This window comes from Ovis canadensis, chromosome 7 (genome assembly GCF_042477335.2).
Source record: "Ovis canadensis isolate MfBH-ARS-UI-01 breed Bighorn chromosome 7, ARS-UI_OviCan_v2, whole genome shotgun sequence".
Classification (NCBI taxonomy): Eukaryota; Metazoa; Chordata; class Mammalia; order Artiodactyla; family Bovidae; genus Ovis; species Ovis canadensis.
The window spans coordinates 29,438,065-29,463,984 of NC_091251.1; the positions used below are offsets into that span (position 1 = coordinate 29,438,065).

General features: G+C 54.3%; 1 protein-coding gene across 8 annotated transcripts in view; it reads right to left on the bottom strand.

The window, feature by feature from the left end:
- Positions 1 to 6,576: 6,576 nt before the first annotated feature.
- Positions 6,577 to 25,920, bottom strand: part of TLE3 (TLE family member 3, transcriptional corepressor) — a 49,227-nt gene continuing 29,883 nt past the window's right edge. For 2 of the 8 annotated variants that reach the window (XM_069597665.1, XM_069597670.1), the window contains exons 7-20: positions 23,077 to 23,281; positions 21,507 to 21,523; positions 17,546 to 17,665; positions 16,621 to 16,671; positions 15,863 to 16,015; positions 15,340 to 15,472; positions 14,585 to 14,769; positions 13,911 to 13,987; positions 12,880 to 13,129; positions 12,269 to 12,516; positions 11,586 to 11,733; positions 10,587 to 10,737; positions 9,653 to 9,729; positions 6,577 to 8,602 (exon numbers count right to left, since the gene is read on the bottom strand). In XM_069597665.1, coding sequence (XP_069453766.1) covers positions 8,495 to 8,602; positions 9,653 to 9,729; positions 10,587 to 10,737; positions 11,586 to 11,733; positions 12,269 to 12,516; positions 12,880 to 13,129; positions 13,911 to 13,987; positions 14,585 to 14,769; positions 15,340 to 15,472; positions 15,863 to 16,015; positions 16,621 to 16,671; positions 17,546 to 17,665; positions 21,507 to 21,523; positions 23,077 to 23,281 — 1,923 coding nt within the window. In that variant the 3' untranslated portion in view covers positions 6,577 to 8,494. Of the gene's footprint in view, positions 8,603 to 9,652; positions 9,730 to 10,586; positions 10,738 to 11,585; positions 11,734 to 12,268; positions 12,517 to 12,879; positions 13,130 to 13,910; positions 13,988 to 14,569; positions 14,770 to 15,330; positions 15,473 to 15,862; positions 16,016 to 16,620; positions 16,672 to 17,545; positions 17,666 to 21,506; positions 21,524 to 23,076; positions 23,282 to 25,920 lie in introns of all 8 variants that reach the window. The other 6 variants (XM_069597663.1, XM_069597667.1, XM_069597664.1 and 3 more) reach the window with 3 other exon arrangements.

Genomic DNA, 25,920 nt, shown 5'->3' on the forward strand with positions numbered 1-25,920 from the left:
ATCAATGAATATGGTATAGTTTATGATCTGCACAGGTCTTTTAAAAAAGACCTGTAACATTTAATGTTTTTCTTCAAAAAGGTCTTGTGTAGTTTTACTTAGTTTTACTCATAGGTCATATTTGTTGCTATTTGTAAAAGCATTTTTATTTCTTTACATTATGCTTTGAAATTGGTTATTGCTTATGAATAGGAATGCTATTGATTAATGAATATTGACTTCAGATCTAGCAACATAGTTAAACTCTCTTGTTTCAACTGTATATTTTCTACATATATAGTCATACTATCCATAAATAATCATAGTTGTTTCTTTCATTTCAATCATTGCATTCATTTTTTAATTGTTCTATTTTGTCCAATTGCATTGAGTAGAGCCTCCAGCCCAATGTTGAATAGAAACAGTAATAAGAACATTCTTGTTATGTTGCTGACTTTGAAATCATGCTTCTAAAACTTAATTTTTATCTATTATTGGGTTGCTGCTCATCTGGTTTAGCTGTCCATCATAGGATTAAAGACATTTTCTTCCCCCTGTGATATCCAGGATATTCCTTGTTTGGTATCTTAGGGAAAACCATGAATGTTGAATTTTGTGAAATGTCTTTATCTATTTCTTTTGATTGATGAAACTAGATCTTCTAGCTGGGTTCTTCAATAGTCGGTTGTAGGGTTCTGTGATTCAATTATGTTGTTCAACTCTTCCATATCCATATTAATTTCTCTCTCAGCTTGATCTACCAATTTCTCTTAGTGGTTTGTTAAAACCTCCCATTCCTCTTTCTGTCCATTTTTTAGAGTTTATGTAGTGTTCTGAACTTGGGAGCTCCCACTCTACCTTTAAAGTCGTTTATCTATGACATTAAATGAGTCCCCTTTTTTTCATGATAGGCTATCAAAATTGTGTTATTTGCTTTTTATTTTTGGCTGCACCATGCAGCTTGCAGGCTCTTAGTTCCCTGAGCAGAGAGTATGGACTCTGGGCCCTGGCTGTGAAAGTGCTGACTCCTAACCACTGGACCTCCAGGGAATTCCCTGTTTTCCTTTGATTTTATCCAACATGGCTGTCTGTCCACATGGTTAAAGGGAATCCTAATTAGCTTGCTGTTTCATTTGCCAGTATTGGACATTCCAGATCTGCTTTTTCCGAGTCTTGTCAGCTATTGCCAGCAAACGCTTGCACAAGTAGCTTCCCTCTGTGATATCCAGGAGAGACAAGACCACAGCCCCATCTCACTCTTGCTTCTGGCCTCAGTGGTGCAGGAGACCTCAAGGGCCCGCTTCTGAGCCATCAGCCCTGCGCTGGCTGATCTGCTTGGGAGGGGAGTTCAGAGTCAGGGTCAGAGTGAGCACGCTGTGGAGCTTTCTGGGCATTGACACACATGCCCTAATGGATGTGAGGAAGGCCTAACTAGGCAGTGGACGCTTCTGCCTTCTGTCTCTCCTTCCTATGTTCTTCATCTTGAGACCACTCATCCCCTGCTCTACCTGTGGGGTCAATTCTTTCCAGTTTCTGAACCCGTCCTAATGGTCCACCACCCACCCACCCATTCATCCATCTACTCATTCGTCTGTCCAGCCAGCCAGCCAGCAGCAGTATCGTACAAATGCTACAAGCTGCGTGATCTTGGAACTTCAGTGACGTCATCTATAAAATGAATATAGTAATAGCATTGACCTCTTAGGACAGTTATGAGTTTGGAATTACACAATGCCAAAAAGAACTGGCAGACACATACTAAGTCCTCTATTAAGAATAGCTATTATCTTCATCCCACACTCACTGATTCATTCAACTAACATTTCCTGAGCATGTACTACATACTGAGTACCAGAAATCTGAGACACAATCCCCGCTCACACCCAGGTGGAAACAGGAGAGGATGATACCATTAAATTAACAGCCGTGATGCACCATGCATAGTACGTTCCATGAGCTGGCAGAAGAGAGAGAGCTGGCAGAAGACACTCCAGCAGCACAAGGGAGACGCAGCCAGTGCAGACTAAAGGAGCTGCGGGCTAGGGAAGGGCTCCCTGGAAGTGAAACTAAAGTTGAGGGCTAAAGAATGAACAGGGGTTCAAAGAAAGATGCAGGGCATTCCTGGCTGCAAGAGAAACACATAAATAACCTAAAATCAGAGTGTGGCCTCTCAGGGCATTGGAGGCATGTGTGACCGGTGTGAAAAGATGGCTCTAGAGGTACAGGGCTGCACCGGGGAACCAAGTAAGGAGTTCAGACACAGTGCTGTGCCCAGGGCCATCAAGGGGCTCCCAGCAGAGGGCTGGTGGGGACAGATGCGCAGTTTAATGTCCTACACAACTGTATCCATCAGATAAGGGACCCAGATCATGTCCAATGCTCCAGTGCACAGAACCCCAGTCTCTGCATGTCAGTTGAGGTGGGGACCTAGTGCCTCGGGCTCAACACAGGCAGTCTCAACCCTCTGAACTGCAGCTCACCTCCTAATATTTCCTCCTCATCCCCCTGCCCCTCCTGGCTCAGGTCAGAACTCTGGCCTCTGCAGATCCCTCCTCCTAAGTTTCACCATCCTGCTTGGCCTGAATCTGAGCCTGTTTTCTGCACAGGAGGGGACTGGCCAACAAGAGGCTGCAGGAATGGGGACTTCAACAAGCTGGAGTGTAGCTAGATCAGGGCAAAAGGGAGAACTAGGTGGGTTGGGGGAGGGAGATGGAGGAGGATGTGCCTCTTACTCCGGGCCTTAGCACACACTGTTCCTTCTACCTGGAACACTCTTCTCCCCACCTCCCTTGGGCACGGCATCTCTCTGTTCCTCGGGCCTTGGTTCGGCTCAATCCTTCCAAGAAGCCCTTGCTCTGACTCCACTCCCTGGATAACATCTCTACTGTGTGGTGTGGCATCTTCTGGTTTGTGCCTTCACACATCTCATCCAAGTTATGGGCATTAGCATTAACCTGCTGGTATCTGTCTTCCTTTTGGACTTCCCTGGTGGCTCAGACGGTAAAAGAATCTGTCGGCAATGTGGGAGAGCTGGGTTTGATCCTGGGTCAGAAAGATCCCCTCTAGAAGGAACTGGCAACCCATTCCAGTATTTTTGCCTGAAGAATCCCATGGACAGAGGAGCCTGATGGACTACAGTCCATGGGGTTACAGAGTTGGACAGGACTGAGTGACTAAAACACACACACACACACACACACACACACGCATCTCACGGAGCGGCCGTTGTCAGTTTATGTGACAGTTTGTCCCAGTTGGCTGAGCACACTACGGAGAGGGCAGGCATTGTGTCTTACCGATCTTTGCATCCTAGCACCTAGAACCATGCCTGGCATATGTTAGGGTCTCTCCATAGAAATGTTCATGGGATGGATGGGTAGATGGAAGGATGGAGAGATGAGTGGATGAGTGGGTGGGTGGATGGATGGATGGATGAATGGGTGACTGGTGAATGGATGGAAACATGGGTAAGATGGGTGGGTATGTTCTAGAATGTTCTCAAGGCAGGATACTGGTTCCCACGACTCTTGTCAGCCATGGCCCTTCCCTGAGGAATTTCCTCACCAGTCCTCTTAAAGAAGATACTAATAGAAGATACTAAATACTAATACTAAATACTAATAGAAGATACTAAAGAAGACACTAGATACTAATCCTTGAGACAGTGCCATTCAGTCCTGCCCACTAAGCGGCTCCTTCACCGAGGCCGTGGTATGGGTTTAGGGGAAAGGGAGGTGTGAGTTGCAATGTTGGCTCAGGCTGTGTGACTCATGGTGAGTTATGTAGCCTTTATGGGCCTTCACTGTCCCATCTATCAAACTAGGGGCCAAGGATAGATGTCTCTTCAAATACAAAAGTTCCAACTTTGGTGTAATATTTAAAAATACTTCACGAGTATGGTACATTTTATAGAGTTCATGTCCTACTATTGTCGCAAAAACATCAAATGATGCCTAACCGTGCAAATAAAAAAAGGCTCATCACGTTTGTTTGTTATACTTCATATTAAAAATAGTTCATTCTCCAACACTGTGCTCTTGGAAACTAAAAATGTACACCCCAGCTCCATGGGAGAGCCCATGGCCAGTCTGTAACATTTAAGCCTTGCCGACCACGCTTCCAGCTCCAGCTCTCTGCACCTTCCTCGCTGCAGACGCTGTGATGTAGGAGGGTCACTGCCTCTGCTGGGGTCGGGGCCGCCTGGGGTGGGGAACAGGGCAGTGACTCAGAGAGGCCTGAGAGTGAATGGCTATGCCACTGTTACAAACGGCCTGGACACTTGCACATCATCTGATGTGACCTGAAACCACGAACTTGGCTCCTGGCCAGACTGTGGCTTCGAACGACCACGCTCTCTCTATTTGTTTCAAAGATCTTGCTTCGAGCAAAGGCAGGGTGACCAAGCTAGAAGACCCTCAAAAGCCAACCCTTTCTCTGGGCTTCAGGGACAAGCCTCAGGACAGCCCACTTGCCCTGAGAATCAGGATAACCTCAAGCCAGGGACAGCTCAGCCTTTATTCACTGGTGCTGCCCTGGGTCTATGATGTCCTGAGCACTGTCTTCAGTCAGCGAAACCAGTCTAGCTGTGTGGACAAGTGAACAGGAGCACTGAAGAGTTGCAAATGCTATGATCAGTATGAGCTTGAATTTTTGCAGGAATGGCTAAGGGGTGACTTTGAAAAAGGCTTGGAAAATGGGACCTCCCTCATAGCTCAGTTGGTTAAGAATTGGCTTGCGGTACAGCAGTCCACCTGCAATGCAGGAGTCCTGGGTTCGATTCTTGAGTTTGGAAGATCCCCTGGGGAAGGAAATGGCAACCCCACTCCAGTATTCTTGCCTGTGAAATCCCATGGACAGAGGAACCTGGCAGGCTACAGTCCATGGGGTTGCAACTGTCTGACACAACTTAGCAACTAAACCACCACAGGAAAATGGTATGGAGGTTTTCTACTACTTTGTTGATGAGGAGGTAGGGGCAGTCTTGGGGGATTCGAGACGGAAATCAGAGTGCGCACAGTATTTGGGTCCCTCCCCAAAGATTCAAAGAGGCCTCCCAAACCTTCAAGTGCAGAGGAATCATCTGCAGAGTTGCGAGAGGTGGTTATGGCAGTGGATACGGCTTTAGTAGGGCTGAGTCGGGGCTGAGGTTCCGTAAAGCGGCAAGTGCAGGAGGGGAGCGGTGGTGCGGTGGGAGGCAGTAGCGAGGAAAAGACAAGCATGCGCAGTGACAGGCTCAGGGTGGAGAGGCTTGTGAGCTTGCCAGGACAGTCGCAGAGAGGACAGGCAGGGTTGAGGCACCAGTAGTCAGAGCCGAAGGATGTGTTCCCAACTGCACTTTCACAGGTCAGGTGTCTCTCCCTGGCTTCCATTGTGAGCTTCCGGGCCTGAACTGAATCTTGGTCGTCTCCCCATGGTCAATTGTGCCCAGAACCTCTTGGTAGAGGAGCCTTTCTGAGATGGTCTCCCCTTCTCAGCAATGGGCCTGACATTGGCCTTCACTCCCAGGAGCCAAGAGTGGAGGGGAGCATTCTGAGACATTCTTCCCTTCTACCCACTGGGACCTGCAACCCTCAGGCAGACTGTCCTGGCCAGTCTCCCCCATTTGGCCCCGCTAGCCCTCTGCTGTGATGATCAGACTGTGACAAGCAAGGAAAGCGTGGTTCAAAGGGGTGTTCCTTTACTCAAGTTTGTGCCACTAGTACAAGACAGAGATGTCAGCCAAACATAGCCTCAGATGGGCCTTCTTCCTACATGCTGGAAGCTTCTCTTCTGTAAGCCTGACAGCAAGCCCGGCCCCAGCTAAGTGATCCTGGTATGTGCAGCCCAGCTGTCCTTTCGAGGCTTAGAATAAAGGCTGCTTTATCTGGATGGTCACTCCTTCCTTCAAATGTTCAATCCCCTTTCTTGAATGAAACAACGGCAGGCAATCATTTTTGTGTGTTCATTTGCAGTGACTTTGGCAGGAGTTGGAAACCACATTACCCCACATTCTGGAGATTTAGCTCATGGCTGCGTGATGCCCAAGAACCTGGGAACCACGACCCCAGGACAGTCCTGCCCCACCAAGGGTACTGCCCCCATTTCCCGTCTGTAAACCCATCCTAAGTGGGGTTACCCCACAGCATCTCAAGTTAAGCTTAAAAAAGATGGTAGAGGTTTTCAGGGTCCTGATGGTCACAGACACTTTGCAATTTCTCTACAAGTTCATCCCATTTCACTTTTTTTCCCCAAGAGTTGGGCAATGGCAGCTATATAGGACATCGGTGTTAACTGTGGACTTCCCCTCTGGCGACTGCCCCGAGGAAACCCCCCACCCCACCCCGCGTTAAACTGGGGAGACAGCAAGGGCTGGGGGCATGAAAACACTCCCTTTTTAGCTATCCCACATGACACTTTCTAGGGGTGTGGGGGGAGCATGGGAATGCTTTAGAAAACAAAGAGCTCACATTCATGGAAGACAAAGGAAATCACCCAGGACATGGGGTAGACAGCACCCCACCCCTCTTCTTGGGGGTTTGGGGGGAGGGAGAATGGAGATAAACTACTGGGGTGGGGCAGGAGGGGGAGGAAGAAGAATTAAAACGCAACAATCAAACCAACCTTTAAATAGTAACTTTTAAAAATATAAAAACAGGTCATTACAATGACTTTTCATTTTCTTTTTTTCTTCAGGAATCAATTTGTCTTCCACCCTCGCCCTCCCTTGTGGCAAAAGCCTTAACAACAGGTGGTGGCTTAGCATCCAGGACCCAGAGACAGAGACTGAGAGAGAGGAAGAGAGACACAGACAGACTCTGGACACCCCTCCCCAGCCTCAGAAAGGTCAGGGCACCCACCTTGCCCTTCTCTTCGGCCTCCAGAGCCAGGTAGGGGGAGGGGCTCACCTGGGAGCAAGAGCATTGGAGAGAGGTTCACTGGGAAACCCCCTTCCTTCTCACCAGACAGGATCACACGTTAGAAAATAACCCATAAAAATGCAGTATAAAAATTATCCTCCATATGCTACATCCATGGAGAGCCCACCACCAGGACTCATAACAGCCTTTAGCTTTTCCTTAGAAGAAAAAAAAAAGCAAAGGAAAAACAAAACAAAGAACAAAACCCTAATACCTCAGAGCATTTTGGTACCAAAAAGTGGCACCCGCAGGAGCTGATATTCTACCTGTAAGCTGTTTGCACTCCTAAGGGAGACATGAAGCCGGGAGAAGGCAGCACCCCCAGCCCAGCCCCAGTCCCCTCTCCCCGCTGCCCTGCCTGGGGTTGGGGGGCAGGGAGATCAACCTTAGACTCCATCCTGCAGGTTAAATACACATTTTCCCTCTAAGGAGAGAGTAAGGGGTCAGAGGCAGGAAAGTGGGGAGAAGGCATTTTATGAAAGGACATCACTTCTAATTCTTTTTATTCAAATTAAAAAAAAAAAAAAAAGCACCCACATCAGTTGCTATTTTTTCTCTGGTAGCTCCCTGAGCTCAGTTGCTATGCGTTCTTCTAACTTTGTGTCCTTTTCAGGTTGTGTCCGAAGATTAAGTAGGGCTGGAGACAGAGTGAGTGCCTTTGAACTTCCATTTCTCGTCACGACAACCAAGTGTGCACCAAAGAGAGATGGAGGTGGCGGTGGGGTGGGGGAGACAGACAGACAGGTTCAGACACCGGAGAGGGGAGCCAAGGGGCTAAGAGGCAGGTGGAACTCAGGAGGCCACAAAAAATTCACGGTGTTTCTGCTGCCGTCAGCCTGGGCGGGCACCCATCTCAAGCTCTGCCTGTCGATCAGTCTGCTGGAGCTGGGTCCTGCCATGCTTTAAGACGATTCCCAGGTCCACATGGAGACACACTCGCCCAGGGGCTGCCTGATGGCTGACCTGGCCGCCAGCCGTACTGCCCCTCCTCCACCCAGGAGTCTTCTCCCTCTCCCACTCCCCTCTCCATTCTGCCCCCCTCCCTGCCTCCCCTTCCCAGATGGGAACTTCTGTTTAAAAAAAAAAAAGCCACCACCACGAGTGGATTACGAATACAGCAGGCGAAATACACGGCTGGCATTGCCGGTGGGAAGGGGCCTCCTCCCCCGCTGACCAGTCCAAGATAGGAGTCTGTTATTTACACTTTTCACAAACCTTGTGCGCTGCACAGTCGGGAACGTGAAACCCTCCCCCGCTCCCTGGTACAAACGTGTGGTCCACACTCCAGTGTCCCCGAGCCAGGGCAGGGGGACACATCAGAAGAAAGGGGAAGGAAAGAGATTCATGAGGGTGTATGTGGACAGCTGGAGCCACGAGCCTCCAAATCTACGTGCAGCCTCTGCCAGCATCGTTACGGGAGGAGGAGGGGAGAAATCCATCGGAGTCCGTGAGACACAGGAGTCCATGCCCAGGAGTCCCGACCGTGACGGGCGCACCCTCTCAGCCCGCCGGAGCGCGGTGCTGGGCCGCTCGCTGCCCGTCCTCCGTGTCTGCGGGGTCTCCCTGGCACAGCCGAGTCTGTGTCTCCCAGAGCTTGACAGCCCCGTCACAGTCCTTGCTTAGTAGATGACCTCATAAACCGTGGCCTTCTTGTCACCAGAGCCTGTTACGATATATTTGTCATCTGCCGAAATGTCACAGCTCAAGACTGACGAGGATTCCTTAGACTGGAGGAGGAAATAAAGGACAGAAACTCACTCTTTGGGGTACTCAGCGCTCTCTCGGTACTCTCAGAATTCACCCGCCCTCTGCACATCCTGGAGTGCACGCTGCGAGGCCTTTGAACACAGCCCTTCCCCATTAGAGGGGTCCTTTCTACCTGCTTCCCCATAAGGAAAAACTCATTAACTGGGCCAGATGTGATCTTTACAGTCAGCTCCGAGCAGCAGAACAGAACACTTGAGTGTGAGCTTTGCATCCTGAGTTTACAAATAGGAAGAAGCGTTTCTGAGCTGGGAGCAGCTGTCAGTGGGCTAGACCCTCAGTCTGGTGAGCTAAAAAAAAAGGATGTGCACCTAAGTTTTGAACATCCAGTGTAATTAGAGACTCTTGAAAGTTACATGAGTGATGCACCAGATGCCAGACTTCCAGACTGCATCGAGAGTGTCTTACTCACTCTGAGAGCGAGTGTGTGTGACTTGAGTGTAGTTGTGCAAGACTGTGTGTGAGTGTCTCTCTGTGTGAGTGTATGAGTGAGTGAGGGACAGTGCAGTGTCAGGCCCTAGGTTTTAAAAACCCACACACAAAAAAGCCTCTTCCCTCTCTCTCATCTCCTTCTGGATCCTTCTCTGGCCGCAGACCTCTCTCCTTATATTGAAGTGTTGAGATGGAAAATAAACCTACTTTAATACCAGACAACACTGCTCAGAAAAAAAAAAGCTGCCCAGTTTGCTCAAATGCCTGGTGCAGCTCCTGTGAGGGCTCAGTGTGCAGGCCAGAGCCAAGAGCATGTTTTTATTTCTCCTTGCTCTAGAAATCCTACAGGAACCTCTGCTAAAAGCCCTCGCCCCAATCGGTCAGATGCCACTAGCAGCAGAGTATGCGTCCCACTGATGTGCCCGAGTCCAAACCCTCGCTGCTGGAGAAGCTGTCTGGGACCCCCAGCAGGTAGGGGTCAGGGCAAGTCCTGCTCTGCCTCCCCTATCCCTGCCCCATCACCGTGGCCAGGCCTGGACTCTCAGCAGAATCAAGAGGGGCACTTGGAGGGCGGGTAGTACCTGGAATATGCTGGCTCCATACGGAGTCCTCCAGGCGTTGAGAAGGTTATCTTTCCCAGTGCTCACAAACCACTTGCCTGCAGGCAAAGGAAACATCAGGTTGTGGGCTGCTGTTGTGGGTCTAAAGCAAGACCCGCCCCATACATGGCCAGCTACCATGGAAACGCGGCGTGACCCGCTAACTAGCGCCGGGCTGACTCTTCCCTTGTGAGAAGCGTTTTGTAATCAAGACATACCACGGACACACGGACACACATGGACACTCAGATACTGCCTTTCTCTGCAATCAAGGGGAGGGGTGGGCAGGCTGGGACAGAGAAAGGCAGTATCTGCAATTAATCACAGGGATTACACTTCCCCAGAAGATTCTTTTTAAAGCCACTAAGCTCAACTGACCCATCTCGATTCTACTACTGAAAGATGGCAGGAAGTACTGGGGATGGCGAAGCTCCAAGCAGCTAGAGATCCAGCCAAAGGTGGTGGGTCTCTGCAGGCATGCCACCAGAGCTTTGCCTGTATTAAAGCTCCAGGGTTCCCAAAGCCCTGGGGGGTGCCTGTTATTCCTGGTCCATAAAGACCTGTTGGGGCTCAGAGAGGCTGGGACTGTCCTAAGCTGCACAGCTAGTCAGTGGGCCGGCACACACTCCAGTCCAGAGCTGTGGCCACCAAAGCCCATGGTCCACTGCCTGCAGGGCTGGGCACACTGCTCCTCTGCCCCAGGCCATCAAGGTCTGGCTCTGGCCTGATGTCACAGGTGCTTGGTACCCTGTGGCAGTATCTGCATCCTGAGGTGCGGGGCGGGATGGGGGTACTGGTCTGGGTCAGGAGCCCGGTTCTGAGACCGTGCTCCCTTAGCGGGGCCCTGGCCCTTCTCTAAGCTCTGAGCCGCACCCCTGCGCGGAGGGCTGGCCAGGCTCCCGCTTCCCAGGCTCACCGCAGTAGGCGAACTTGAGGGACAGCACGCAGCTCTCGTGCAGGTGCAGCTGGTACTTGTCGGGCTTGGTGTGGTGCAGCACCTCCACGTTGCTACTCTCCATGCCCACGGCCAGCCACTCCCCGGTGGGGCAGTAACCCAGCGAGAAGATCTGCAGGGATGGGGCGGGCAGAGATCAGCATCCTCCAGAAGCACAGCGGGGCAGGGGGACAGGAGGAGGGAGAGGAGGGGCGCTCTCCCACGGCCCTGCTCAGGAACCCTGTGGGCTCAGCGTCTTACCGACTCCCTCCCCCAGCACCTCCCCACCTGCCATGTGCAATGCAAAGTCCCCCTCTCTCCCCATTAAGGGAAGAGGATCTCATGTTTTATCCACAATCAACTTCCCAGGTGAGGAAGCTGAGGCTCAGAGAGGTTGCTGACTCTAAAAAGTAAAGTGGCAGAGCCAGGATTCAAACTCAGAGGTGACACAGACATTTCACTTTCAAAGTTATTCTCTGTCTCAGTGACTTCTACCTTTCCTTAAGAAAAATATGAGTAAATAAAACACTAATGTATTAAACATGTAAGATTAAAATATTAACACAAATAATACAATAACAAAAAATAATACCTAGCATTTATGGAATGCTTTCTATAGCCAGGCTTACAGCCAAGGCTTTCAGAGGGACCATTTCAGGTACTCACACCAGACCCATGAAGTAGCTATGACTATTCCCATCCCAGGAATGAGAAAACTGAGGCCAAATGCTCAATGGCAGAGGAGCTGGGTATCAAGTCTGAGCAGCAGGGGCAGATGCGACCAACTCCAAAGCCTTGTGGATTCTATTTCATGGCCACTTCCTCCGGGAAGGCTTCCTAGATGACTCAGGTTGGTCTCAGGTCCATTTGTAACGACCACGTGTGAGGACCCCTTGGTCCCCTGAACCAGCCACTGAGACCCAGGGAGGAAAGGCCCCACGCTGCTCCAGTGGATGGGGCGGAGGGGTCTCAGGCACACACCTGGGAGGTAAAGTCGTGCTGCTGCAGCTGCCGGCCCTCCCGCAGGTCCCAGGAGCGCACAGTGTTGTCCAGGCCTCCCGTCCACAGCTTGGTGCCGTCATGGGAGATGTCTATGCAGCTGGCCCCGTCCGTGTGGCCCTGGAACTGCCTAGGAAGGCCAGGCAGGGATGAGGGTAAGCCCCAGGGAAGCACTGCCTGCTGTTTTGACAGCTGTCCCAGGGAGATGCCAACTCTCCCCCAGCAGAACAGGAAACTTGACGGCCACGGTCCCTCAGGGCTCCTCTCCCACTTGAGCGTCTCAGCCAGGGCCAGAACTCTCATGAGGTCACAGGGAGGCAGGGCTCAGACCCAGCAGCTTTGCTCCCGAGGCCCCACACTTAAGCTCCTCCATAGCGGTCTCGACGCCGCCTCTTCTCCCCACATCTCTGCGTGTCTCAACTTATCCGAGTTCTGCCCTGCGGGGTCTGCTCCAGGGCCCCCTCCCCGGAGCCTGGTGCAAGCTCCTGGTCCACAGAGCCCTCCCGCCCCTGCTGGACACCTGGCATAAGCCGCCGTCCTTTCGCCTGGGCGCCCTCGCCTGTGCCACCCCGGCCACCCCACAGCACCTCTGACCGGCCGTCACAGCCACGCCGCCAGCGCGGCCTCCCCAGGGCGAGGACAGCCCCGCCCCTCCCGTGCCTCACCTGACCAGCGTCTGGTTGTGCAGGTCCCACACGGCAATGTTGCCGTCGCTGCAGCAGGAGAAGCAGACTTTGGCGTCAGGGCTGATGGCCAGGGCGTAGCAGGCCGGAGCCGAGGACGTCAGCTCAGCCTTGATGCGGGGCGTGGGCGAGGCCAGGTCCCAGATGGTGAGCGTGCTGGCCTCGCCGCCCACGATGAGCGTGCGCCCGTCGGGGAGCAGCTTGCAGGAGCGGATGTAGTTGTCCCTGTTCTGAAGGAGGAGGGGGCAGTGCTCAGCGCCACCCACCCCTCCTCCCAGGGACCGGGAAAGTCACATCCAGCCACACCAAGCATCCTCGCCACATCTGCTCACTTCCTGCCCTTATTCGCGGCTGCCAGGCCAACCCCACTGCTCCCTCCTGACTTTTTAAACTTCCATTTCTCTACAGACCCCTGGAGACCAGCATCACCTCCCCTTACAGACAGTGACAGCAGGGCTCAGAGAGGTTTGCCAGGTTGCCCGAAGTCGCTCAGTCGATACAGGGCTGCACCTGGCCAGGTCAGTGGGGTGCCGCCCAGGCCCCAGCTCTCCTATGACAGCTAGCAGGGATGCCCGCAGCCCTGGGGTCCTCACCAGGCAGTCCAGCTGGGAGATGGGGCTCTTGCTCCCCGGCTGGCTGATGTCCCAGATCTTCACGCAGCCCTTGCCTCCTGTGTAGACGTGGCGCGTGGGGTTGCTGATGGTCACCGCACACACCACCTCCCCGTGGCTGAGAGTGTTGATCTGCCGGGCGTGCCTGGGGATGCCAGGGCCTGCCAGGGCGTCGTGGGGAAAGGGCACAGGCTGCATCTGCCCATCAGCACTCACATGGAAAGAGTAGGCTCTGAAAGGGGGAGAACCACGCTTCTGCCATCTCCAGTCCTCTAACAGTTTCCTGACTGGCCCTAAACCTTGCCTGGCCTGCCTGCCTCCAGGTGTCCCCTGCCCTCATCTTAGGAAACCTGGTAACCCCAACCTCCTTGACCTGGTTCCACCAGGGCGGAGACAGCTTCATAGTCCTGCCCTGACTTCTGCCCCTGCTAATAGATCCTTGCTCCAAACCACGTCACTGATCCCTCATTGCCTTGGAACAACCTTTCCCGCCATCTATACAATCCCTAGCACTCTGGCCCCGGAAAGGGCCCAGCTTGAATGCCACCCCTCCTCTAGGAGCCCAGTAGTATTAGGGAAGAAAATCCGCTTGCCCCCCGTCCCTAAATGAATCACAGAGTACACATCAGAGCCAGGGGTGAGCCAGTGTGGTCTGCCTGCTAGTTCAGGTCATAGGAGTGCCAGCTGTGGCTAGAACCCACAGGAACCCCCAGGGCAGGGAAGATCCATGGCATCCAGCTGGGAAGCCCGACATGTGAAACGCTCCTTCCCTCTCAGAGCCCAGGGATCACAACCTCAACCCCAAACCTTCTCCTTCCCCTTTCAGAGGGAGCCCAGGGGCGATCAGGAGTGCAGCCAAGCAGCCATCAACAGGATTGCAACCTGCCCCAGGGGTACCCCTAGAGAGGCAGACACCCTTCCCCAGGAGAGGCCCATCAGGGCAGGGGATAGGTGGGTGGGTGGTGTGCTCTCTGCCCTCCCCAACAAGCAGAAAGTAAGTAGTCAAGGCTTACGGTTTTCCACCAGGAATGGAGGCGAGGCTTGAGGGCAGGCCTGTGGCCCGCATTGGGGGGTGAGGGTCAAAGCCAACCTGTAAGGCAAGACAAGGCCAGCCCTTAGTGAGGGGTGCCGTCCTCTGTCCCCCTACTATACAACACCCCAACCCTAGCTTCCTCCTCCACCACGTCCTGTCCCACCAGCACCACACTGCCTCTTCAGAGCCCGAGATGGCGGAGCAGAGCAGAGCCCCTTGTTCCAGCGACAACACAGGCCCGGGCCCTCTCACTAACAGCAGACACACCTTGGTATAACACATGGGCAGCCCCACGGGCCAAGGCCTTGCCTTGTGAAATCACCTGACTCACCATGGGAGTCCCACCAAGAGCACCCAGAAAGACGGGTGCCAGCCCCACCTCCCAGATGGAAAGGGGCAGCCCAGGGAGGCTGTTGGTTGAGACACGGTGACAAAAGGGCAGGGGGGTGGGAAGCAGGTCTGTGACCCCCAAGAGTGTTCCCTTCTGATTCCTCATCAACACTCCCCGCAAGGCAGCTGCCTGGTCACTGGACCCAGAGGGCGCCCTCTGCATGCAGGAAGCGTCTCTCTAACCCCTTCCAACTCCCCTCCCCACTCCTTGCCCAGGCCCCCCCAAAAGGAGCCAAAAGGTCTACGTACAGCTCCAAAGCTCACCATTGGCGATCGGCCATAGGCTGCGGCGGCGGCGGCTGCAGCCGCGCTCATCTGCGGCGGGATGTTGTGGAGGCCCGCGTAGGCGCCGGGGCTGGTGAGGGAGCCATTCATCTCGTGGTGGCTCATCATGGCAAAGGGTGCGGCGTAGGAGCTGGTGATGGAGATGGGCGTACGCAGGGCCGAGGCTGCAAGGAGGCGGACGTAAGCCAGGATGCACCGCCAAGGGGAGAGGTCCCACCCCCTTCATCCAGGAAAAGCCCAGGCCACCAGGCTGCCTCTGGTCCAGAAGCAATCTTTCCTGTCTTCTCAAGCTATCCACTCCAGGCAGTCCTCCTGGGCTGAGCTCACTACCAGAGACCCTCATGTTCACAGCCCAAGAAGGTTTGAGGTGAGAGATGTGCCCACCTTTTTTTTTTTATAGAACAAGATTCAGAGGCCCAGAGAAGAGCATTTTTCAGAATCTCACAGAACAACAAAGGCAGACACACACTGATGGTGTCCTGAGCTGTCTGAAGCTCCTTCCCCACGCTGAGCTCAACGGTGGCCCCAGTAAGCCCTGACGTGAGTGCTGAAGCAGCAGGCATTCACCTCGGTGTCAAACCTGACCAAGTCCCGCAGAGACAGGCCCTGGGACAGCCCTGACTCTGACTCCCTGCCTGGTGCTCCGGCCCATCTGTGAGGCTCCAGCCCTGGCCCGGGGCAGACCCTCCCCTCAAGCACAGTCAGCTCAGCCCCATTGTGCCTACCCATTATACCTATCGGGTCCATGCCTGGAGGTTTGCCTGGCATCGACCGGAGCCCCGGGGTCGTGCTGGTGCCAGGAGTTGGGGCATCATTCCGCGGGGTTGGCGTGTTGGACTTGAGTCCAGGGGTGGAGGATTTGTCATTCTGCAAGAGGGAAACGCAGAGACCAAGGGAGGCTATGAAGACTCCTTTCTCCGAGAGCTCAGCACCACACGAGGCCTAGTTCCCAATCTCCTGCCACACAGCCCTTTCACTCTTGCCCAGTCTGGTTTGGCAGGGACTGTGTTCCCATTTTACAGATGCAGCAACTGAGGCTCAGAAACAGTAACTAAGCACAGGGTTCAGCCTGTAAGTGGTAAAGCCAGGATGTGAACCCAGGCCAAGCCCCAATCCTTGTGCTTTCTGCTCCACCCCTCCACCTTCTAATCAGCAGCACTCCAGGTCCAGCCCCTTTTCCAGGAACTTTTTCCCTCTGCCGCAACCCTCCCCAGCCCTCTCCTAGTCTCTGCGGTGCCAGGGGCAGACTCTACATACATGACCGAGGTCTTTGGTCTTGGAGGAGGGCGTGCTGCTGGAGGAGGCCACCGAGGCAGGGCTGGTGGGGGCATCCTTCTTCAGGCCACGGGCCTTGTCCAGGCCATTTTCAGGAGGGGAATGTGCCGGGCTGACCCGGGGTGTCGCAGGGTCCTAAGGACACAAGTGAGACAGAGATGTGCTAACAGCTACGATGAGCCTGAGTCTTCTCTGGTCCCAAGGGGCGGCCACCAGCTCTTAACAACCTAGTCTGACCCCTCCTCATCTCAAAGACGGGGAGACTGAGGACAGAGGGGGTGGGTGGACGGGATCTGCTCAAGATCGAAATGAGTTCAGGCCTCCACGCTGGACAGCTGGCCCTCTTGACTTCGTGTAGATCCCTTCCAGCTCCTCATTCCCAGCTGAGGCTGACCCACGGGGCTCACCACCCCAAGACCCCAGGGATGGTGGGGAGAATAGAGCTGACCTAGAGGACCAGGGGAGCCGGCCCTCCACTGGGATCTTCAGGGGTCTCTCTCTCTCTCTCTGGAGACCCATCCTAGGAAGCCAGCATGGTTAATGACTCCCCAGCCACCAAGCAGCCAAGCCCTGTCTTCTTCCTCCTGACCAGCCTGATGCCCCCAACCCAAAGGCATCAAACCCAGCTGCGGCTGCCGGTGAGGGTGCAATAGCCGAGACACAACAGCTCCCACCCGGGACAGGAACCATCTCTAACTCCCCACACAGAGAGCCGCCCTGCGACCGGGAAATGCCCTCACCTCATTGGAAACATCCACCACTAGGTCATCACTCTTGTCCCCGTCACTATCCTGCATGGAGAGAGAAGCCGATGAGAGGCCACACCCACCCCAGACTGAGCCCAAACCATCCCATTTCCACCAGCCAGGAGCTGAACCTCAGCCAAACCCCAAAGTCCACACTGTCCCCACTCAGCCCCACCAGTGGCGGCCTCCCCTCTGCTGTTTGCTAGAGCAGCCTCCCGGACCCGGGTTCATTCGGCTCCCACAGCCACTGGCAGCCTCACCCATACCTGCCCCATTATATTTCTAAGCTCCCTTTAACTTGTCCCTCTGGAGGCAGACACCTCTCTCTAGCTGGCCTGACATCCACCATCACTTGTACGTGGTCTCATTCCATCATTTCCATCATGGTGTGGGAGGGGTGATTAGCCTCGTCTCCCAGAAACGCAGCTGAGGCTTTGGCTGCACGATATGCCCAAAGCCCCAGAGCAGCCAAGTGGCTGGACAGGGAGGGCTGGGCCCAAGGGCACTGGCTCCCAAACTACATTGCCCCCTGCCCTCTGCCCCAGCTCTCAGCCCTGCCCAGCCTGGCACAGAGCAGAAACTGTGGCCACCTGCAGGGTCAAAGTATAAGGGCAGCCCACAGATTCTGAGGGGGCCGTGATGGTAGCACGGGGTTGCAGGTCCATCTAGGGAGGGGCCCCTAATTCTCCCCAGACCCCACAGGGCCCAGGAAGACCTCTCTTCCTGGCTGTGGCCCATATGCTCACAGCGCACTGATCTATGCAGGCTTCCCATGCCCAGGCCACCTGCCCTCCTCAGTGGGCCACCTCTCCTCCCCCACCTGTACCTGACTCTTCCACAACCAGGCCCTGGGGCGGGAGAGGGCTTCTCCTTCAGCCCGGCCGACCCAACACAAACCCCGGTGGAGCCCGGGACGTACGTATCGGCTTAAACTGTCCTTCTCCTCCGCTTTCCGCTTCTTGGCTTCCATGCTGTAGTCCGCAGATCCCCGGTGCTTCTCACTAGCTCGCAGGCTTTCCGAGGGCGACACTGAGTTATTCTGGAAGCAAGAAGGAGACTTAGTGTGAACATTTCATTCACGCATCGATCTAGCTCAGTGGGGTGACCCGGAAGGCCGGTCGAGGTGCTCTGTGTGTCCTGCAGGTCTTGGCTCCATCAGCCTCTCCAGGGAGGGACGCCCTCCCAACTCTCCAGATTTGGTTCCTCAGATTTTGGTTCCTGAGGCCCTGAGAGCATGACAGTTCTCTACTGTAGCAATGCCGCTGCTGTCAGATAATTAACCTTGCATGAGCCACTGGCCTCTGGCCCATGACCCTGCGCGCTTCGTGAAGGCGGGGTCGCACCTATCTCCTCTTCCACCCCTCTGTGCTCAAAGAATGGATAAGCTGAAAATTTGTACGGAGTCTTGAAGACAGATCTGAGCTGACAAACTGGGGCTATGCATAATACCTCATCTGCTAAACCTGACAGGAAGGGGGGACCGACAGGCAGGACAACTGCCAGGTGCCAACAGGTCTCCCCAGCGCAGGTACGCAACGGGCATCTTGTGTGAATGTCCTTCTGTGACGGCTTGGCCTCCCGCAATCTTAGAGAGAAACACCAGGGTTGCAATGAAGCAGAAAACACAGTGTCATGAAGCCTCTCCCTCTGAAGATGGGAAAAGGCAGAGAGGGCAGGTAGAATTCCCCTCCCCTCTGTGATGATGGCCAAGTCCAGGTCCCGAGACGATGGGAAACGTGCCCAAGGTCCCCTAGCAGGAGGCAACTTGAAGAAAACCCAAGGTTTTTATGCCTGGAAAAGACTAATGAGTTCTCCCTTCAACTACAAAGCAAATGAGGATGAGAAGAGTTTGGAATTCATGGCCTGGGAAGAGGGAAGGCGGGCTAACAAGGTAAGGCAGGAGAGACAATGCCAGTGGGTCTGAGGATGGAGCGGAAGTTGAGAGCTTCTCTCAGGGAAGGACTCCAGCTGGTGGCGCGAAGGGTGAGTAGGAGCGACAGGCATCACGTGGACGCCAACACCAGGCTGGGAGCAGGCAGGGAGGTGCGATGGGCAGGGGTGCCTGCCAGCAAACCTCTCTGCCAAGGGAAAGACACCACAACCCCCTCTAGGGGACCACTGAGGTTTGTCCCTTCCTAAGAGACCACACTGGTGGCTCAGTGGTAAAGAATCCCCCTGCCAATGCAGGAGACCCAGGTTCATCCCCTGTGTCGGAAAGATCCCCTGCAGAAGGGAATGGCAACCTATTCCAGTATTCTTGCCTGGAGAATCCCATGAAGGGGAGGAGCCAGGCAGCTACAGTCCATGGGGTCGCAACAGAGTGGGACACGACTGAGGGACCAAACAACAATAACACCAGAGACGGCACCACACCTTCCCCCGCGTCACTCGGCGCCCTCTCCTGCGCACCTGCGCTGGATCAGGCCTGAGGCGGGATGCAGGTGTGCATGAGTGAACACGATGCAGTCCCTGCCCCCCAGCAGCTGACCGCCCAGCTGGGGCAGGGTGGGGAGCAAGGTCCAGTCCATCCTCACCCCTGTGCCCAGGGGAATGTGACAAGCCTACACGGGGACCTGCAGAGATGTCTCCTCAAAGGAGGAGGCCTTCCAGAGGCAGATGGACAGTCTCCCCACTTCCCCCAGAGGCAGGGTCTGGCGTTCTGCGGGGAGCGGTGCGGGAAGGAGCCGCAGAACTTCATTTCCTCCCCTAAGCTGGTTTCTGGGCAGCCCTTCCCTGCCAAGCTTCTGCCTGAAGCAAATTAAAATGGCAGAGTTATCAAGCCTTGAAGAAAATATGGAGGTTATAATGGAAGTGCAGCTTCAACCTTCCCCGCAGCTGGGCAGGCGCGGCAGCGATGCGCGCACAGCCGCAATTCAATTAGCCGCGGCGAGCGCCGGCAGAAAAATCACTGTCATTTCATTTCATTTCCTCCGACGGCGGCCACCCTGTGCTAAGCAGAAACACTCCCAGCCCCTCTGCTCTTGCGTGGGTAGCAAGGAGAGGGGGGTGTGCGGCCGCTCCTGTTTCCCCCCGCGACCCAGGCCGCGGCTCGGAGAACAGCGGGCTCTTTCTTCTGCAGTCAGCTGCAAAGCCTCCCTGCTACCGGAGGAGAGTCATGTCAGGCGTTTAGCGGCATCGATCCAGCCCGCCTCTGGCTGGCAGGCGGCCAAAAAACTAAGTATTTTTTATTGCTTCGGCTAGGCAAGGAAATATGAATGAAGCTACCTCTAATTGGACTCCAGACTAACCCCTCCGGGACAGCTTCCAGCCCGGCCAGTCGGCCCCCCTCCCACTCCGACATGGCCCTGTCTTTCCTGCCGGGGCCTCATCTGTTGACAACCTGGTTTCCAAAGGGCTGATTACGTTCATTTCCACTCCCCCCGACACTATGGCTGCGCGCACACGTGTGAGCCCCTACGGCCCACAGCCCTCCCTGCCAAGGACGGTGACCCCATTCATTTCCACTGAACTCTCCAGGGGCCCCTCTGCCCTGAGTCTCAACATCGGAGAGCACTGTGAAGCGCGCCCCAATCTTGGGGGCTCCTCGTGGGATTCTTTAGCAGAAAGCATTCACAGAGAGAACGCAAAGCCAAGGCCAAGAGAGATGAGGATGAGGACGTCTGAAGGCAGTGAAGGGATTGAGCAGCCACTGCTCTCTGTGGCAAGTCCGTGGTAAGCAGATAAAGCTGGGTCCTGGGTCCTGTGCTAAGTGGGGTCTTCCTAACTAAGCAGAGAGGCTGGCTGAGCAGGAATATTCCCATATTACAGATGGAAAAACTGAGGCTGGGAGAGGCCGAGAGGGGCTACCCAATTGCCCCGTGAAGCCGGGACCAGGCTGAGCCTTGAGGTGTCCAGCCCAGCCCTCTTCCTGTCTAGGCAAACTACCTCTCCAAAAAGGGCACCTGGGATCAACACGAAAGCTATCAGAATGGGTCTGCAGCTTCAGCTGTTCCTTTCTGATGTTCCTAGTCATTCCTGGGCCCAAATGACCTGGACTTCTGAGCACACAGGCAAGCAAAGAGGGGACAGACGTGAGCACTGCTGCTGATGGGAGGTTCAGAGTCAGCCCAGTGGAGGGCTGGGGAGGGGACGTGGGTCGAGATGGAGAAGCCACCCGAGGAAGCTGCTGTTTAGATGGTTAGTTAACTGCCTGACCTTCCAAGTCCTACTTAACACGAGGTAATAACCAAAGCCATCCTAACAGATTAGATGGCCCCAGATACAAGGACGGCGATGAGGAATAAAATAGCTTTGCTAATCGCTGGAGGATTTTTTTATCCAGACTCCACTGCGCTTATTCAGAAGGCTTATTCACTTGAAACAGAACCTCTGAGCCTCAGTGTGATCAGAAAGATTTACGGCAAATCTCAGAGCTGGCAGACACGCAGGCAGCCTGGCCTTAATGCTCGCTTGTGAGCACTTCTTAAACCAAGTTAAAGCCTGCAACAGGGAGAAACCTCAGGTGCTGGGAGGAAATAAAGGAAGATACAGGATCATACAGGAGACGGCCAACCTGGGGGACAGGGAGGGACTCCAGCCCCAAATGAGGGAGGGACGCCAGGGTCCCGAGCTCTGGGGTCAGCCCCATGACTCCACAACCCCCCTTGTAGGACCCAGGGCTGGCCGGCTGACCTCTCCAGTAATCACCTCTTATATAAAAAGGGGGTTAGCCACAGCTCACTTAGCCCAAATCTTCATTTGACAAATAATGGCCCTAAAGCCTGGAGACGTAAAAGCTTGCCCAAGTAAAGGTCAAGCAACAGGTGACAACAGCTCTTATTTCATGACAACACCCAGCCACCCCCAGGAGCCCACACAGCGTACCCCAAGTACCCTGCACGCCAAACGCACCCCACAGGCCCCAGAGTGCCAGCACTTACCGCACTGGATTCTCTCTCTTCAGGGACAGAAGGCCAGGAGAGGAGGAGGGTCGGGTCCCACAACACAGAAAAACAAAAAGAAAGCAAGGTCAGTCTCGTCCAGCTGGCTTTTACGCTTTGCTAGTTCACGGATTTTAAAATGGGCAGTGGCCTGGCTCTCTGAGTCACCCCGGGTCAGCCAAGGCAGAGCCATTAGGTGACGTCTCTCAGTTTGGAACTTAACCGCCCCAATTCCATTGCTTCTCCGGGCCACCAGGCCTGGGTGGGGCTGCAGGGGGCTCTGTGGCCTAGCTCTCCCTGCCATGCTGAGAAGGGTGCCAAGATTACTGGTCAGCAGTTTTTAAAGCCACAAGCTTGGGAAGGATCGTGCTATATAAAATATCCATAGGATCTGAGAGTTGAGAACACTATTGTTATTTTTTTTTAATTAATTATGGGAGTGGTTTTTTGGTATGGTGTTGTTTTTAATTATCACCCTTCTCTGTTTCTTTGCCAAGAAGCTCCTGGAAGCAGAGGCCTCTGATTATCTGCCCAGTCAAGCACTAGCTCCCTGGTCCTCCTGTCTGCTGCAGAGAGGCCCTCTTCCTCTGCCGGGAGGATCATCCTAGGGCAGAGACAGAAATCTCAGTCTCAGTTCCCAGGACCTGCTACTGCTCCCCAGCCCCGGCCTGGGTAGGATGGTGACACTCCAAGCCCTCATGCCCATAGGGCACTGGCATGTGCCCATATCTAAGCACAAATCAAACCATCACGTGGTACACCTTAAATGCGATGCTATGTGTCAATTACGTATCAATAAAGCTAGAAAAAAACATCTGCGGGCAGACCACACAGAGTGGTCCTATTTGCAAAGGGTCTGCTAGGAAGCCAGGCCCTTTCCGATCCCGATAAAACTAAGCGCTCCTGATGCCCCACAGCTTCCTTGCGGGAAGGGCTGAGCGAAGGGCAGGAGCGTTCTCATCCCATCTCCCCAGTCCTCTCCCTGCAGCAGCACCAGCACTGTCTCTGCGTAGCGTGCAGCCCCTAACAAGCCTTTACTTGAGAGTCAACTGGTGCCTTTTCCAAGGACCCTCTATGGGTTAGACACCTGGGAACTTGGCCTCTGTCCTCAGAGGGCTAATGATCTCTGTGAGGATGAAACATTTTTCAGGGAAGGATAGAAGATGATGGCAACAGAGGTCTTGGGACCCCAACTCTTAAACTCCTCTGGGAATTTGAAAAAACTCTCAGCTTGGCCAGGAGGGCCGCCTGAAGGAATGGGACTGGGGCTGACCCCCTTGGAGTATGGGCAGGATGTAGCTAGGAAAATGGAAAGGTACTCCAGCATGAAAGGACCAGATGTCTTCCAGGGCAGAGAAGAGTGGGTACACCTCAGGGATTGGGGGGTGGGCCTGGGGGATGGGGCTCTGGTTTCCAAACACCAGGAACTTCACTGATGGATGGCTCCAAGGCTTGCTAACTCCTGGTCCTCGGGTGACAGCATTCGCTGTGTCCGTTCACAGCAGGGCCTCTAGAGCCTGTGCCCACACCACACCCCCGCCCTTGCCCCTGCCCTGGCCCCGGGTCGCACCTCTGTGGTCCAGCTCATGGTGGTTCTTCTCGTCCTTCACTGACAGGTGGGCCTGGCTGCCCAGTGCACCAAGTGCCAGCAGCCCCGAGCTGCTCCCCGTTACTGGGGGGATCCCTGGAGGCTGGAGGCCTGATGGGTGGGGTGGCAGCTGGACCGGGGGGCCGTGTGTGGCATGGGAGAGGTGCTGCGCCTGGAGCTGCTGTTGCTGCAATGAAGTGGGTGGTAAGCACGGCCGAGCCAGCAGGGCGGGAGAGGCCTAGGCCAGCCCTCTCGCTCCTCCAGGAGGCAGCAGGGGAACACGCACCCCGCCAAAGCCTCATCCCCAGCTCAGGCCACATGCTGTCATGCTGGAGGAAGTCTGTTAATGGACTGCAATTTAGACACAAGATTTACGATGGCAAACACCACCTCCTCCCCAACCAGGACAGAAGTTCTCAATGTATGATTCCCAGCCCAAGATAAATAAAGCATGCATTTAAAAACCACAGTCATCACGGCTCCCTCTCTGTGGAGGGCAATCCACTTTTAAGCTCCCAGCAGTCACAGATTTGCTCATGCTTACATGCCTGCGAACGTCAGCAGCCAGCGTCTCCCACCCTTATCCCCAGCCCTGGGGAAGACTCCCTAATTCTGAAGAACTCCACGCCTGTCTTTCAGAGCAAGAGCAGCACACAGCAGAAGAGTCCTGGGATCAAGAAGAGTTTGGGGCCAGAGGAATGAGAACCAAGGCCACTGAACAGGAGAACAGGGAACAGGGTGAAGAGGAGGGCTTTGGAATTAAGACGGATCTGGATTCAAATCCCAGCCCTGGGACTTACTAGCTGGGTGACCTCAGGTAGGTCACTAAGTGATCTCTTAACAATAGCGAACATCTACCAGAGGGCTTTCCATGGGCCCCCTTCTCCCCTACTTTCCCCAAATCTAGACAGGTATTAACTCAGTTATTATCATCAATAGATGGAAAAGGAAATGGCAACACACGCCAGTATTCTTGCCTGGAAAATCCCATGGATGGAGAAGCCTGGAGGGCCACAGTCCACGGGGTCCCAGAGTCGGACAGGACTAGGCATGCCCAATGACGACTACCATCAATAGCAAGGACAACAATCCCGAGTCAAGGATTCTGCTCCGTGGATGTCCCGAACTCCTCAACCCAGCACTGGTCTCAGGGTCTTCTCTTCCCCCGTCCCCTTGTTCTCCCCCAGCAGCCAAGACGAAACATCCTTCATCAATCTTAAGAACCGTGGGCACTGTGCCGCTGACTACGCCATGACCAATGTCTCTCTTTCATAGAGACTGAAACATTTCTTGGGAGTGACTGTGGCCTCGGGTTATACGTATGTCTTTCCTTTCAACAAGCACGAGGGGAGGGGATGGAAATTTACTGAATGCCTGAAAGAATGCCTGGGCCCTTTCCAAATATTATCTCTGACCCTTTCAACTACCTGGCAGAAGGGTTGTGCCCACTTCAAAGATGGCGAACTGGTACTCAGGGGCTGGAATAGGGTCAACTACCAACATCATCCAAAGGCTGTTCCTAAGGAGACCCCCTGCCCCCAGGCAAGAAGAGTTTACGGGGGTGACAGAGAGCCAAAGCCTGACAAGCCCACCTGTCAGTGTGAACCATGGTTCTCTGGCCACTGCTGACAGACGACAGACTACAGTGAAGGCCCACGGCTCTGGATGGACATGCGGCTCCAGGAGGCAGTAAGTGTATTTGAGATCAGGGGTTAAGAGCTTCCCAAATGGCTTCCCAAGTAAAGAATCTGCCTGCAATGCAGGAGACCTGGGTTTAGTCCCTGGGTTAGGAAGATCCCCTGGCGGAGGAAATGGCACCCCTCTCCAGTATTCTCACCAGGAGAGCCCCCTGGACAGAGAAGCCTGGTGGGCTAGAGCTCATGGGATCACAGAGAGTTGGACACGACTTGAGTGTCTGAGTACAGAGCACACATTAAGAGACCTGCTCTTCCCCAACTAAACTGCAAACTGCCAACCTCGTGCACCCCCAAATTCATGATCCCCACTTTGCAAATGAGGAAACTGAGGTACTACACTCCTAGTCCTGCAGGGCTGATTTTTCAGTGTAGGGAGAAAAGCCTGGGACCACAGCCACTGCTCAAGACCTGGGACGTCTCTTGGTGGGAAGTTTATGGAAGCTGCTGGTGGGCACTGGTCCGGGTTGTCTGCCCTGAGATGCCAGAGCAGACACAAAGTGGAGGTGTCTACGCTAAAGCCGTCCACCCCCCAGAGGCAAGGCCCAAGAAGGTACAGCTTGAACAGTCAGTTGGGACGAGGAGCGTCAGTGGGGCATCCTGCTTCCTGAAAGGTGAGCCAGTGAACCAGCACCAGAAACTTGAAACAGAGTCTATAATTGCAATTGCGGTGTCTGTATGGAAGACACTGGCTTTCAAAGCTGTTTAGCTTCCAAGGTGGAGACGGTGGTTTTCTGCAGTGGCCCATGAAGCAGGTATGTCTTCTTTGCAACAGAGGAAAGGCAGCTTCCGTGTACTTCTCATCTTCAAGCACAAGAGCAGGACCTCCTGCACAGCCAGAAATTCCCCCGAGGTCTGCTCTGGATGGATGGAAGGCACGGTCAGGAGCAGTCCAGCAGGCTCCAGGAGGCAAGGACAGACAGCCGACCTCCGAGGCTTCTCTCTCAGGGCGAGGACAGATGCCAGGGCTTGTCAGGTCAAGGGTCTGCTGACAAGCATCCTGGTTGTGACAGAGAGTGAGAAAAAAATCTTCTCCAAAGTGGGGCGGCTGGCAGTGTTCCACCTGTCTCTCCATCCCAGCATCGCAGGCAGGGCACAGCCACCCTCAGGCTGCTTTCCTGTCCCCATGACA